The sequence below is a fragment of the Scomber scombrus genome, chromosome 1 (assembly GCF_963691925.1).
Source record: "Scomber scombrus chromosome 1, fScoSco1.1, whole genome shotgun sequence".
Lineage (NCBI taxonomy): Eukaryota > Metazoa > Chordata > Actinopteri > Scombriformes > Scombridae > Scomber > Scomber scombrus.
Genome location: NC_084970.1, coordinates 23,614,720 through 23,629,665, shown reverse-complemented (window position 1 = coordinate 23,629,665; position 14,946 = coordinate 23,614,720). Strand labels below are relative to the sequence as shown.

General features: G+C 37.2%; 3 protein-coding genes across 3 annotated transcripts in view; all 3 read right to left on the bottom strand.

The window, feature by feature from the left end:
- Window positions 1-1,722: 1,722 nt before the first annotated feature.
- Window positions 1,723-8,759, bottom strand: cmtm3 (CKLF-like MARVEL transmembrane domain containing 3). The gene is made up of 5 exons (XM_062415843.1): window positions 8,484-8,759; window positions 5,002-5,157; window positions 4,795-4,890; window positions 4,519-4,636; window positions 1,723-3,636 (listed from the first exon to the last, which is right to left on the bottom strand). The coding sequence occupies exons 1-5, from the start codon at window positions 8,598-8,600 to the stop codon at window positions 3,608-3,610; spliced, it is 516 nt and encodes a 171-aa protein (XP_062271827.1). The 5' UTR covers window positions 8,601-8,759; the 3' UTR covers window positions 1,723-3,607.
- A 141-nt stretch (window positions 8,760-8,900) lies between these two features.
- LOC133984387 (proteolipid protein 2) lies at window positions 8,901-10,697 on the bottom strand. Its single transcript, XM_062423687.1, has 4 exons — window positions 10,572-10,697; window positions 9,917-10,072; window positions 9,734-9,829; window positions 8,901-9,250 (listed from the first exon to the last, which is right to left on the bottom strand). The coding sequence occupies exons 1-4, from the start codon at window positions 10,677-10,679 to the stop codon at window positions 9,131-9,133; spliced, it is 480 nt and encodes a 159-aa protein (XP_062279671.1). The 5' UTR covers window positions 10,680-10,697; the 3' UTR covers window positions 8,901-9,130.
- A 518-nt stretch (window positions 10,698-11,215) lies between these two features.
- The window catches only part of galns (galactosamine (N-acetyl)-6-sulfatase), a 20,569-nt gene continuing 16,838 nt past the window's right edge, over window positions 11,216-14,946 (bottom strand). Inside the window, exons 13-14 of the mRNA XM_062423676.1 lie at window positions 13,635-13,752; window positions 11,216-11,759 (exon numbers count right to left, since the gene is read on the bottom strand). Of these exons, the coding sequence (XP_062279660.1) occupies window positions 11,673-11,759; window positions 13,635-13,752 (205 nt within the window). The 3' untranslated portion in view covers window positions 11,216-11,672. The remainder of the gene's footprint in view (window positions 11,760-13,634; window positions 13,753-14,946) is intronic.

The window sequence follows — 14,946 nt, the reverse complement described above, 5'->3', positions numbered from 1 at the left end:
TGAGACCAAAATATATATGCGACTGCATCCAAATTTTCCAAAACTAAAATCCTTAATGCTTCATTCCGTCTGTCTATGCCAAATTGTGTGTAAACCACCCACAATTATTCCAAAATTTGAGTTTTGACATGTGTGTTAGGTCAACACTGTGAGCTGGAATGGGTAACTTTAGGCGATAAAGTAATTGGTCTTTTGTTACTTTTGCACATATCCAAGGCTTCAGGTAACAGGAGAGGTGACGGTACATCAGTGAGGTAGTTGATTTCCAAACAAATATCAGTAGGCGACCTGGTCAAGGTCACTTCCCTTAGCATATATATATATATATATATATATATATATATATATATATATATTGTATCTCAGGTATTGACGCACTCCTTCCAACTTAACCATTTGAAATGAAATCACAGGGTGCCTCGACCTGAATGCTGTTTCTTAATGCATTTCTAATTATTAGATATAGAGAATGGAATTAACTGTTACTTTAGGCTGTCAAGTTAAACCAACAGAGGTGTCAAGGTGGGAACAGTGCGGTGAATTTATGGTACATTTAGCATTATTGTGACCGCTTTTACTCCGTATTTGTTAAAATATCTGTACGTGTATCTGCAGTATAATAGCACATATATTATCAAACCTCTATCATTCCAACAGCACTCCAATGCAGCAGTTATAAAATCATAAATACATGCTCCTTTAATGCTTTTCAGCTGGTGTACATGTTGTGCAAACAGGCAACCTTATCTTGAAAAATCACATCTGTTTTACAGGATGAAGGATGATTTCTTTATTGGTATGTTACATTGCTCGAATGTATTGAATCTACACTTTACAGTACTCTAATTCAACATGTGTGTTTTCTTTGTCTCAGTTGTATGTAAATGAAGCTCAGATAATAGTTTGTACCGGGTCTAAATTTACTGTATAGCTCCACCTCCTGGTCTCCATCTAAAATGTACATCTTGCAACTTCAATGGCCTGAGTACACAGCCTGATAGTTGTGTTTGTGTAAAGAAACACCACAAACTATCAGTAAAGAGGATTTCTTATGAACCAATAGGACAGAAAATATATTTTCATGTGGGTTAAAATGAAATTCAAACTTCATGGCTACTTGATTTATTGTTTTTCCACACAATTAAACAACCATAAAAGTGGCCACACCACACGGTATGTTTGATTAACCAGGCATTTATCATGTGTTAATAACTTATATCATGTTCAACTGCTATTTCTCCTGAAATAGTTGTTTAAATAGACAATCACTCTTGTATTTATTCACAACACGGATAGATTTTGTTCCATGTAATATAACAATGTTCACTTAAAATTTGCAAACTGCATTATGCTATTTGATGATAAAAACTGACCATCATATTTGACAAGCTGCAACTGTCTGTGTACACGTTTGTGCTACAGTGTGCTATGATAAATTTGTATTTATGATGACAAAAAAAGAAATACTTTCCACTAGTCCAGATTGTGCTATAACAGAGTACATGATCAGTCCTTGTGCTTGAAATGAAATTAGTAATGACTTTTTTTTAAAAGTGAGATGCTCCCCTGTTTCCTTTCAATCCTGTATGTTGTGTTAATAATTACAAGTTCTGTCATGTACAGCATGGAGCCTTACTTAGCTGAGTGTTTGTATTTCAAACAGTCTTAATAAGCCTCACATCAGTTTATAGTGAACATTTAAATAAAGTGATTTGGACATGATTGAAAACAGGTCAGGTTTTTATTCAAACATTTGTTGCACAAAGAGGCAAAACAGTAAAAAGCCAACTATATTTCAATCATAACAGTTCAGCAAGAGGCCTCAATTATAAAATGGTACCAAATGAATCCTGATTGTAAGATTATTTATCAAATTGTGCAGGCATCTTCAAGGCGGTGTGACTGAGTGTCTTTGCTGTCTAGTGAAAGTTTTGTACAGTATCCAAATTTTTCACACTGAAGGCTTAAGCATTCTTTTATGTTTTGAGAAATGTCTGACTTCTTAGGATAAATAATAAAAAAAACTTCTTGGACTATTTGAAAAACATATGATCACAAAGCTTGAAACAGTGCAATTTCCTCAGTTTATGAAAAAGAGATACCTGTTATAAAATCAATGAAGTAACAAAATATTACAATTAGCCCATACAAGGCACAATAGTGTTTAATTATTGGATATACTGTAGCCACAACTTTGGAAGTATTTTCTCATCTACTATTACGCCCTCTAGGTGCACAAAAGTTGAAATTCAACATGGAAATTAAAAGCCACTGGTGCCAATTTTCACTCTTTCATATTTAATGTACAACACCATCACAACACTTAGGTAGTGCAGCATGCGTTACATTATAAACAGTCACTGTGGCTTTCTAGTGCCTCTAATTTCTCAGTAGCTGAGAAATTGAAAAAAAATATGAATGCACAACTAAAATAAGAAAAAGAGGTTTTCAATACAAAGCAATGATTCACATACAGGACATTTCGAATTCAACAAAAATAATACTGGATCACGTAGCTTCAATTCACAATTTTTCATACAGACAGGTTGGAAGAAGCACATACAGTAAACAAACAGTAAAGCAGTGTCTCTATATTTGGGGTAAATGAATACGTTTGAAACGTATCGTCATTTCTGTAACCTAAATCCACACAACAACTCTCAAACATGAACATTTTGGGACATTTTGGGGATAAACAACCAGTAAAAGTTGTGATGTCACACAGCAAAGCATGCCACATGAACTCTGTTGATAGTCATATTTAAAGGCTGATAAGCGAACATCATCCATTATAAAAATAAAAATACACTCCTGTAAGCATAAAGGCAGTTAGACAAAGGTTGTAACCAGCCAACCTGCAACCAATCTGGTCTCATATATGTTATAGTTCTGCTGTGAAATGATAAATGATGTTGATGATGTCCTACTTACATGTTCCTTTTATCTTTCATCTTTTTTATTCAAAGCTTCTACGTAACAACCTCATTATGAGTACTCTAGAGCATTTATTCACCAAGTGCATTGATTTAGTGTTGTAGTTTAATATTTCTGTAAATATTGTCATGGCACATTCCCTAAAAGTCAAAATTAATTATTTCAGAAATAAACAAATACTTCCAAATGTAGAAACAACCTCTACAAAGTCCAAGTACAAGACCAGACAAGTTTCACAGCTTTGTAATAGTTAAAGAGTCAGGTTGATCATTTCATTTAATTTTTTTCCCCAAAAAGACGTTGGATATAAAGGTGAGAATGGAAAATTATTTTCTCTCCATACTATTTGTAATAAGCATTTAGTGGTTAAAAAACAACATAATGGTTTTGTTTCCTGAATTTGTTGATATGATAAATCTGTAAAACACCTCTCTACACGTGGATGCCCAACAGTCATTTATTCAAAGAGGATAAATGCCTGGCTCTAGAAGACTGCTGGAAGAGTCCCCAAACTGCCAAATGAATGCACTTAATGAACCAACAGTCAATGTGAGCTTAATGTGATTTCGACTGTACACAGTATTAACGTAACCATGAGGATTGATGAAATACTTGCAGATGACAGTGAAGCTACAGCCATGTCTTCTGCAAAGGTTTGAGGATCAGTGTGGTCTCAGTCTGAATCAGAGTCTGAATATTCATCTAAAAAACAAAAACACATCAGAAATCAGAATGAGTGATATTTATTAATATGGGTTTTATGTGTACCAGTGAATAAATAAGTGAAAAGACCAATCTAAAAACAAATGCAAAAAAATGATGCATGTGGACATTCACATTTCCATCGTTAAAACAACGAAAGTGCATGATGGATAAAACAATCTGACATTGGGTTGTGATATTGCAGAAAGAATCAAAGGCTAGTTTTGTCTTTGTTTTTTTTTCACATAATACTACATCACTAGAGGAAACGTTGTTGTTTAAAGCAGCAGTTCACCTATATGTCACAAAGACATTATGCACCTCCCTTTAGCAGTGTCAAGTCGTGCGGACGGTTTAGATTTTATTTATTCAGGATATGAAACATCCATCTCTGAAACTTGTTCCACTGCCCAAATGCAATGGAGGTGACCGAATTTAATTTATGGTGTTCAAAGCACTGAAAATGACTAAATGATTTAAACTCAGCATAATCAAACCTGTCAAGAGACAATTTCACACAGTACTTGTGTATGAATAGTTAATATCAAAGTGCAAAATTTGTAAAGAAGTCTTTCCTGTAACGTGTCCACTTGTTTGCCAAGCATAAACACAACTTACCTCAGCACAAGTTTATTTTTATTTAATCTATTTCATTGTCATCTGCACACAAATATAGCCCAAATATTGTGAAATGACCCTTTAACCCTTTAACCATAGTATCATATGGGTCAGATATATGGTCATATATAGTACATATTTATGGAAAATATGCATGTACATATTTTATGAACTGTTTCTAACATACAGTATGTCAATATGTAAACACATTATTTAATATGTATGGTCTTATATGGAATAACAGATTTTCATTTGCTGTATTACCTTGCTGTCTTGATGGCTCATCGTTGGACTCCCCTCCTTGCTTTAGGAAACTGGCCAGCTCATTAAAAATGAGGTAAAAATCTAGAGCAAATACGATGGTGGCAATGAACCCAAATATCTGCAATGAGACAGATGTTTGATATCATTACAATGAAAAACTGCAGGTGAAATAAGAACTGAGGTTGTTGGAAAATGGATACGTGTGTGTTTATGTGTGTGTGCACACTAAGTTATAAATGATGGTTGTGCAGTATTCAATAAGATAGTCAACTTTACCCCGGCTGCCTTGGAGGAACCGTCCACATATTTGGACACTGCAATAATGGAAATGATAAAAAAGATGATAGAGGCCGTCACACATCTCATGAAATCCTTTGAGAAAAAAGAAAGAAACGCTTTCTTTTAGAGGAAAAACAAACACTAGATGACAGTTCTTTCATCATGTATACCAACATGTATATAAACTGAAGTTTCAAATCTCACCATTAGAGGCCAGAGGAAGCCCTTAAACCTCTCGTTGAACTTGGTGGAGTATGCAAACAGCAAGAAGAGAGCAGCTAGGAACTCCAGCAGGGGAACTGTCACAAAGGCTGCTGCTGTGGATGCAGCGAAACACACAAACGATACGAAGGACAGAGCCTACAAAGACAGTTAAAACAGATAAATAAGTGTTCTTAAACCTTAGAAAGCTTAACACCAAAAACGTTGGCCAGAGTGTAAAGTAAAATCATTTGTGGTTAAAGTCAACCTTCCCCTCTTCTACTGCATGATTTATTTTTTACTGTACTTATGTGTAGTGCACCTTCTTGCAAGCTGCTTTAAGCTGAAAGCACATCTACATTTTTAATCCAATTGATAGAAAAAGCAAAGTAGAATTTTCTTTGATCTTCTCCCTTCAAGATAATGTTACACTGCCCTGAAGCTGTGAGACTGTGTCAATTACAGCTTCAGGCCCACTTCCTGTAAGGAGATACAACCGCTAAAAGACAGCGTTTATTCACACAGGCTTGTACGATGCTGCAGTGAATCCCTCTCTGTCTCTCTCACCCACACAAACGCAGATCTGTCATGATTAAATATGACGTTAAATTGTTCTGTGCATGTGCAACAAGACTCCAAAAACCATTATCTACAATGCGAGTGAAGTTGGTCTCCCCTGTCTCTTATAGGCTCTCCATTAGAAGTGCTGGACAAGTGATAGCAAGTCCAGACACTGTAATCTCAAACAGGCCCGGCCATCTTGTCTTTGTCTCAGTCATTCATCCTGCACTGGCCTGAGGGTAGAAACTCCCCCTGTCTGAACCCAAAGTGCTGCAGCTGCTGTTCTTTAGAAAAAAAAGTGCTACTGAGCAGCATCCTGTCAGAAATCCACAAGATCTCCCTGTAATCAGACAATGCCTGAAGGTAAAACTACACTAGAAGCTTTTCTCTGAGGTTCCTGGGAGATCCTCCGGCATGTTTGCATTTGAAGAATAAAGTCTGGGATGTTGGGATCAGCAGAACACAGAAGCATTCTACTGTACATCATCTGGCAACAAAGACAGACTTAGATGGACACATCAATGCAACTGATTATTCTTGTCCTTTTTATGGTTTGGAGAGCAATGAACCTGTCAGTTGTTTGTAACTTCTGGAGTAAAGAATAACTACATAATGTAGTCAGATCATGGAGGATAGAGCATGTTTTTAAACCACTGCACTTAAAAGGCATGTGATGAGCATATATTGAAGGTAGTGAAACTTGCTCTGAGTGCACATGTGAGCTTCAAAACGTACATAAACACCCTAAAATGCAGAGGTCACAGTACATTACAAAGAATTCTGACAATCCTTACTTTTTTTTTAGTTTACACCACCAAAATGGGAGGCACACGTTTCACAGAATTATGACACAATGCAACAGCTTGTTTGAAAAAACTTTGGAAATGTATCAAATACAAGTGTACACCATTTGATTTCACATTCCTGTTGCTGGCTGAGACTGCAGAATACTAATGAGAAAGATGTGGTGGTCTGACACACTGTGTATAATAATGCATGCTCAGCTGGATACGTGTCTGACTAATACTTCCAAGAAGGGCAAAGCTACAGGCTGTTTTCTTTTAAAGCTGCACATCTTACAGTTCATTAACTGTGGGCTGATTTAACACAACCTGTGAGCTTTAAATCGTATCAAAAAGACAGTGAAACTGCTGAACTTTCCAAAAAGAAAAGCTTCCCATTAACGACAACAAAGACTCATACACAATTAATGTGGCACAATATAGAAAAATCACACACTGTAAAGTATGCAGAAGTCACATGAAGTATATGCTACAACCTTAAAATCTACAGTGTACTCTAAATTTATTTTGTGATTTACACTTTTGAATTAGAAGAAAAAACACTGCTTTATTTTGCACAGGTTTGGACTTATAGGCCTCTGACATTGCTGCCACTGTTCAAATTCAATGGAGATGAATTCAATTTTGTTTGTGGCACTCACAGGAATGAAAAATGACACTTAAAACCATTTAAGTCTGGATAATCCACAGATGTCAATGTCAAAGAGACTATATCTTCTGTTAGAAGTATCTCATGGCACATGAAAATATATACGATGAAATAATAGATGTGCATTGATTTTTCCATTTGTACTGCAGTACCTTTCACAATGGTGAATTAAACCATTGTGCAACATTGAAAAAAATCGATGACAAGGACCGTTTTATTCATTTTTGCATCGGGGTGATGAAGTACCTTTACTTTTCAGGTGTTTCATGTGCTGAAGTAGCCAAAAGGCATTGCATTCTCATTTCTTATCTACAGTATGAACATTCTCTCAATGAAGTGTTTCTGTAAATCAGCATTGTTGTTGAATTTATTTTGAAAAAAATGCAATTTACTGGTGAAGAGTTAAAAACATTTTCACACTGCAAAATATTATGCACTGAAACTTGTGCCACCTCATACTCTCACTACATACAGCAGGATATTCGATTAGCAGAGGTGGTAAGGCATCTTGCCACATCATATCTTGTGAGCTCTGATGACCTGAAAACCGAAGCCACAGCCATTTTAAATATAGTTTGTTTACTATATTTCCTCTTTTTCCTTTAAAGTACAGTCTTCTACTATTTCATAGAAGCAAATTATTTTTTTTATAATTATGACAGAGGTGGTCATTATTGAAGCTATTACTTCTCTACAAAAGTTTAAACCAGTCTTCTCTTCTACTGTCAGCAGAGGCCAGTAGGTTTTTAGATGACATATTGAACAGTTTTAGCCAAAGGGGTGACAGTGACAGTCACACAGTGAAGTAGCAGTAAAGAGGCTGGATTGTGTGAGTGTTTGCACTGTGGAGCTCTGCTTTCATACACCATGAGGACTGTGCTGCAGGCTACATATTATGGCAACAGAGTGAAGGGTGTGTAACTGTGTGGAACCTGACTGCTCTGTCACAGTCCAGCATGACCTGAAAGCACATGACACAAAAGTGAGGGGTCACACACAGACCCTTTCTCACAAATGCCTGATGCTGTAATGTCCCTTCACCCCACCCTACCACACCCCAGTCAATCAAAAGTAACTTCTCTGTGATACTGACAGAAGCTCAGACCGTTATTTAGAGGTATGTGGCAGTAGGCTACAGATGAGTCAGGCGTGAAACAATGAGACACTTCTTTGAGTATCATTACAAAGTATAAAAGTTTACTCAAAGTTTAAAGAATTTACTTAATAGTTACTGCTCCTCCCTTCAGTAATGGAAACCTTGTGACGGGCCAATGCTGAAAATGACAGCTTGCCAGTCTGTTAAAGTGATTTCTAGATGTGCACTGTAACAATAGCTGCCATAACTGTTAGAAAACTGCAGATAAAAGTGCCCAAGAACGCAGCACGGTTTGACTTTTGTGCAAATCGCACGACGCAGAGGTTCAGTAACAGTATCATGTGTTTCAGAAGTGATTCCTCTGCTCATTTCTTACCACTTCAGCAATAAGCAGCATTCCTTTCCTTGAAGAGGCGAACTCTTTGCTCGGAAGAACGGAGAGTAAGATACTCGGGCGCGGCTGGCTCGAGTTGGGAGCCTCGATGTCCCCCATGGTTGAAAAGAAAATTAACTCCTCACCGACTAAAGATATCCCAAACTAAATGCAACGCGACAGTCTGAAGGCAATACACAAAGATATGTGGGGGCGTGAGGCTTCTCGGAGGTGGAAACGGAAACAATGACAGCGCGGAAACGCAGCGCGCTCTCCCAAAAAGCGCAACATCTGCTTTCTCCAGATGTGAAATGCGATGCTCACAGCCTTATACAATCCAGCCCTGACCCAATGAAGTGGAAATACCCCCCTGGTGATGTCATAAGACAAAGGACAAGTCGTTTTTTGTTTCATGTGTTGTGTCAGTGAGATTTATTTCAATTTTAAAATAATAATAATAATAATAATAATAATCCACATCAACCGTATGGACTAAAAATCTTAAACATACTGCAAAATGGCAAACACTTTGAACTGGAGCACACTTTATATCATAAAACATATTGTGCAATACAGCTTTACAATAAGTAAGTAAGTAGACCTAAGTTATTTATATTTCAGAGGGGAGAAAACAATCCTCTTTCATATTTTCATTCATTGACTTGTGTGCCTTGATGCTGGACTTCGCTCCTTGGCTTGTTGAATGTGATTATCTTGAAAAGTGTGAAGCTATCCACGCACAGCAGCCCAACTGACAGGAAACCAACTATCTGAAAATCACAGAATAAATGCAGCATGTCAACACATCTGGGACTGGGATCCTGTGTGTGTTTGTTTCTGTGTGTGTGGTCTGTCATAGGCTGCTTTTGGGAACACATTTCTAACTTAGGACCAGTTAATTTGGGATCACTTGTCCAGTTAGGGACAAAAGCTGTGCTCCTAATTGGGAAAAAGCTGATTTGTGGGTCAGTAGTTAAGGTTAGAGTTAGGTTAAGGTTAGGGTACAGGTACGGATTGGGCAAGCAGCGGTGATGTTAGGGTTAGGATAAGTATCCAGGAAATTAATGCAAGCATATGTCCCCAAAAGTGACCATGGTCTGATATGTGTATCTGTCCAGCACATGTATACAAATAAGCTTGAAATCATATTTTATTGTCAGTATGGGGGAAAACTAAAATCCTGGTGTCAAAATTTCCCCATGCAATGAAATCTGAAGTTGCAATTATACAGTAGAACAATAGATATTTCTCACCCCTCCGACCAGTGTCCCTCTGTAAGTGTATGTTCTCAAGGCAATCATGCTCAAGACAATGAAGTAGATTGCTGCAAACACTGAATTGAAAGTATCCTGAACAGAAGAGAAACTAGACTAAGTTTAATCAACTTAAATGGAACATGTAGTTAGAGTTCTTACAATGAATAACACTTCACTCACAACAAGAGGCCACAAGAAGAAAGTAAACTTCTTGTTGAGTTTGAGCAGGTAGAGTAACACCAGAAATGAAGTAATCAGGAACTCAATGATGGTGGCTGCAATGTGCTCTGATCTGGATGCTGTGGCAAAACACACAAACGCCACAAAAAAAGTCACCTAAAGCAGAAACAAACAGACACATTTAATTGATTCATTTTTATGGCAACAAAATGTCACACAGAAAACATCATGCATTGAAATGTTAAAAAAGCTGGAATTGTAATGCCATGATTTGTGATGTTTCATTAATCTTCCAGAAGAGAGCAGCACATCAGTTCTGATTCAAACATTGCCTTTCTGTCTGTTGCACATTTCAGTTTTTCCTGAGAAAAAGGAACTGACATCAACTATCTGACTGACCCCGAGTTTCCACATCACATTTCCATACCATTTTTTTTTTTTCAAACACTGGCAATTTTAATGTGGGTCATGTTATCAACAAACTGGTTTCAGAAACATGGTTAACTTAAACATGTCAGACAAGCTCTGTGGCTCTCATGCTCTTGCCTCATGTATCTGTTCCCCTTTCTAATATGTGCACGTCTTCTCTTTTTCAGTATACATCTGCGGCAAAGTGTAAAATGTTCTGACTTTTGTTGATGTGAAAATGTCTCACCATCTCTGCTAGTTTCAGGATGCCCCTCTTGGATTTGAGAAAAGCAGTGTCCACGTCCATAGCTGTTGTTGTTATATTTTGATCCTCTGCACGAGGGTATGAAATCATTTGCAAAAGACAGCTCAGTGTCTGTTTCCTGAAACAAGTAATTTCCTTTAAGCTGTAAAGGAAATGACTGTTAGTAAGAATATGCGCAATTTTTACGCCAGCAGTTACTTTCAACATCTACTTAACTGAAAAAGGAAAATGGCACATCTAAGCATGTGTTCCGACTTAAAACAACGCCCCAAAAAAGAAAAGAAAAACTTGGAGCTAAAAAATGATGTTGATGTTGGTAATCTGTCACTTAAAAAAAAAAAAATTGACTCTATTGCCTCATGTCGAATACATCAGCTGCAGCAATGTCACTGTGTTATGCGGAACTTTAAATTATTGAAAGTTTTAAAATGCACCTTTGAATTCATAGTGAAACTACGTCAGGTATTTTAAGCCCCATGAGCAGACCTATAATAGATTTTCTCATAACAATATTTCATGTCTGTGTGTGTGTGTGTGTGTGTGACACAGAGAGAACACATATTGCATGCAGGTCTGTTTGTACAGTACCTTTCTTATTACAGTACCAAAACAGTCTTGACACACCATAATAGAAATCCCTTTTATTGAAAAACACATTTCTTGCAGTATAACTGCAACAGTAAGTATACGTAAAAATATAGATACAGAATTTATCCAATTAATCAGGGTGAATCCAAAAACCAATCTTTATAATATATAAAGTAAACATTTCATTGCCTGCTCAACATCACTAAAATGTGTCATGACTTAAACCACTGACTGACTTGATGCAGGGTGTGTTTCCAGATCACAGCTCATCAAAATCACAGTTTAAAACAAATTAGAATTGAAATTTTAGCATACAAACATACTGTAATTCCCTTGATTGTATTCCACAGCTATCTCTTCAACATTGTACATAAATCATTTTACAAATAATTTAAAACATTTTCCTTTAAATAATAAGGCATTTGTAGGTCTGTTGCAAGGCACATGTTTAGGTTTTGCTTCCTCATCTTCATGTCTGGCTCAGCAGTTTTGCTCTTAGTGTGGCCAGTCACACTTCCAGGGTGCAGATTTTGGCACTTTGAGACACTTTCCTAACTTCTTGCAGCCTGCAGGGGCCCAATTCTGTAACAGAGAGCAGTAACCACAGTAAGCACATATTAAAGACGTTTGATGACGTATAAAGTATTCTGCTTTAACTATATAGTTTTCCATTACATGTGCAGAGTTTAAAACATTTTCATGTCACACAAAACGTTGGATGCTGTCACAAACTTGTAAACATTTGTGTGTGTGTGTGTGTGTGTGTGTGTGTGTGTGTGTGTGTGTGTGTGTGTGTGTGTGTGTGTGTGTGTGATCACCTAAAATACAAATCATGTGTTTTAGGTGAGCACAGAGAAACGTTCAGCACATGAATGTGGAAACTGCCTTCAAGTGTCAAACTTTGCACATACATCGTATTGCACAAGGAAGTTCAAAAGTCCAGTTGAAGGAAAAAAAGAAACATATTTTTCAGTAAAAGGGGGCTTTATTTTTATTAACATTAAGATCTATTCAATTTTTTGGGGCAATGGGGACCTAAAGGGTTAGAGAGGTGAGCTTATGAGTGGAAAAAGCAGTTACTGACCCTCCTTCATTACCACCACTGAAGTGCTCTTGAGTAAGGCCCTTATCCCCAACTACTCCACTGGAGCTGCTCAGTGGTGTCAGATCAGACTATGGTTTTACTGGGCAGCTTCCGGGTGTGAATGTGTATAATTGTGTGAATGTGATCAGGGTGTTCCTGCAAAGTTTTGTCTCAGTGAAACTTCCCTGAATAAATAAAGGTTAAAAAAATGTATGTTCCTCTAAGAATCTAACTGTTTGACAGTGTCGGGAAAGTGTAAGATCATGTTTGTGTCCTGTCCTGTGTTTTTTGGGGCTTTTAGGTGGTATTGTTTTCTGGCCTATGTCATTTGTATCTGGTCCTTCTCCAAGTCTTTTCCTCTTGGCAATAATATGTATCCTGTACCATTAAATACATGTTGGACCATTGGGTTTTAGATTATCACAAGAAAAGGGTTTACTATATTGTAACAATAATTTAGGGGCACATGAATGGGATTTTATTCTCAAATATGCATGTGTTTTCAAGCTTTAGAATAGAAATCAATGTAGTTACTTTTATCATGAACCCAATGGAAAGTATTGATGAAGCTGCATTTTTCACTTCTAATATGTGAATAATGGTGTTAATTGAGAAAGCCTGTTTTAGATAAAACAAAAATGGTCAAGAGATTCACATTAGCCTGACACTGGGCATTAAATTACAGGACAGCACACAAACGTGATTATATAGAAATTGTGTTTATTTCTTTCACCACAAGGGGGCAGTGCTATGACACAGATGAGTCCACAGCAGAGTAGTTTACTGTATGGTGCTTCAGGAGACAATGCCACGACTCCATCCAGCTGCTTTTAATATTCCCCAATAGGCAATTTTGTTAAAAAAGCATAACACACACACACATACAATCAAATAAAAAATGTTCAGATTGGGTTGATGGTTCATGCTTTTTGGTGTAAGTAAATAATTGTAGTAAATAAGCTGAAGGCTCTTAAACTGAGAACAGATAAAACTGGAGAAAAGCTTCTCTATTCAGAGCCTTTTATCAATTCTCAATTCTTAAATAAATAAAATAAATGCTTTTTCAATTTCCCTTATATATATTCCTTTATCTGATCTATCTATCAGTCTGTGCTGGTATGAAGGAAATAACAGGGAGATAAAGTGCAAAGCGTTATTTACACTTTTCCATGTTTGGTTATGATGGCTGCTGAGCCAATAGGAACATGCGGTATCTTGTGTGAAAACTGAATCTGGCTTTTGGTCAAATGCCTCTGGATGTTGTGAGTAAGCTGCTACACAAAAAGACAACTATCACAGCAAATTTAAACAAATATCAATAGAGAGAATCAAGGAGGTAAAAGATATATTCATCTATATCATGCAAATCTCACCATCACAGCCACATCACACATGTTGAGCTGGGGGATGCCGGGCAGCAGAGTCTTTTTGTGCAGCTCCACAACTGGCGAGATCCTGCGCAGAACATCACGGTACTCCTTCGTCAAAACACTGCAAATACACAAAACACAGGGTCAGGTGAATTTCAACTAATAATTAGTTTCATTATCTGCTGATTAGGTTACTGATACATCAAATATTCAATTACTCTCTGACATGTCAAAAATTGTGAAAAAAACAGAGCCTAACATGATGTACTCAGATGTCTTGATAGTCTAATCCAAGGATATTCAATTTTATGATAAATGACAGAAAAGACAGGAAATCCTCACATCTGAGAAGCTGAAACCAGAAAATGTTTGGCATTTTTGCTTGAAAAATGACTGAAACGATTAATCGATTATTACAATTGTTGCGTATTATTCTTCTGTTGATTGACTAATGACTTCATTGATTAAATGTTTTCAGCTCCAATGGTCTTTTTCAGTTAAAGGTCTACAAATAAACATGGCTTTACCTTGAAATACCAGCTGAGAAAACACAATAAGAATTTAAAGCTGTCAATAAATAAGTGAGTAACTTAAACAACAATGATGTGAATACTTAATGACATTTGAATGCATCCATTAGCCATACACACATACATACACACACATTCACACAATAACCTAAAACCCATGTTAATGCATACAGGCAAGGCAATGTTGTTTTTTTTCTGTAACTGTTTAAAAAAATATATAAATTCAAAAGGGTAACACTCAATCACACATATGAACATGCACACAATTAACATAATCCCTTAATTTGTGCCTTCTTTGTGAATATGTTGCCTTTATATACGCTGTAAAAACTGCTGTGACCCTCCAAGCTTAACTCATTATATCAGAGTGGGGACACGCTGTAGCTTTCAACAACAAAAACATCAACGCATAAACACACCCACACACACACACACACACATCGGCCGTCCACTCTGGCACCCTTTGGGAAAGCTCACTCAGCAGGGTGAACTATGTAACCTCTATCCCATCCCCTGTCTCTCAATTACTGCTGTTGGACACCAGTGGGCCTGAGCACCTCTGTGCATTATTATATTCAGTGTGTAAAACACAGGGGCCCTGAAGGCTTTCAAAGGAACGCTGCTCTCAATAGGACCTGTAGGTAATGGGCTGTGTGTGTTGGGGGAGTGGGCGTCTGGTGGCGTGACACACAGATAGACAAATATCAGCAGTGCAATTACACCCCTGATACACTCGCCGGCAGCACCTGTGCCAGCCTCCCGTCCTCCCCTCGCTGCAAGCCCAG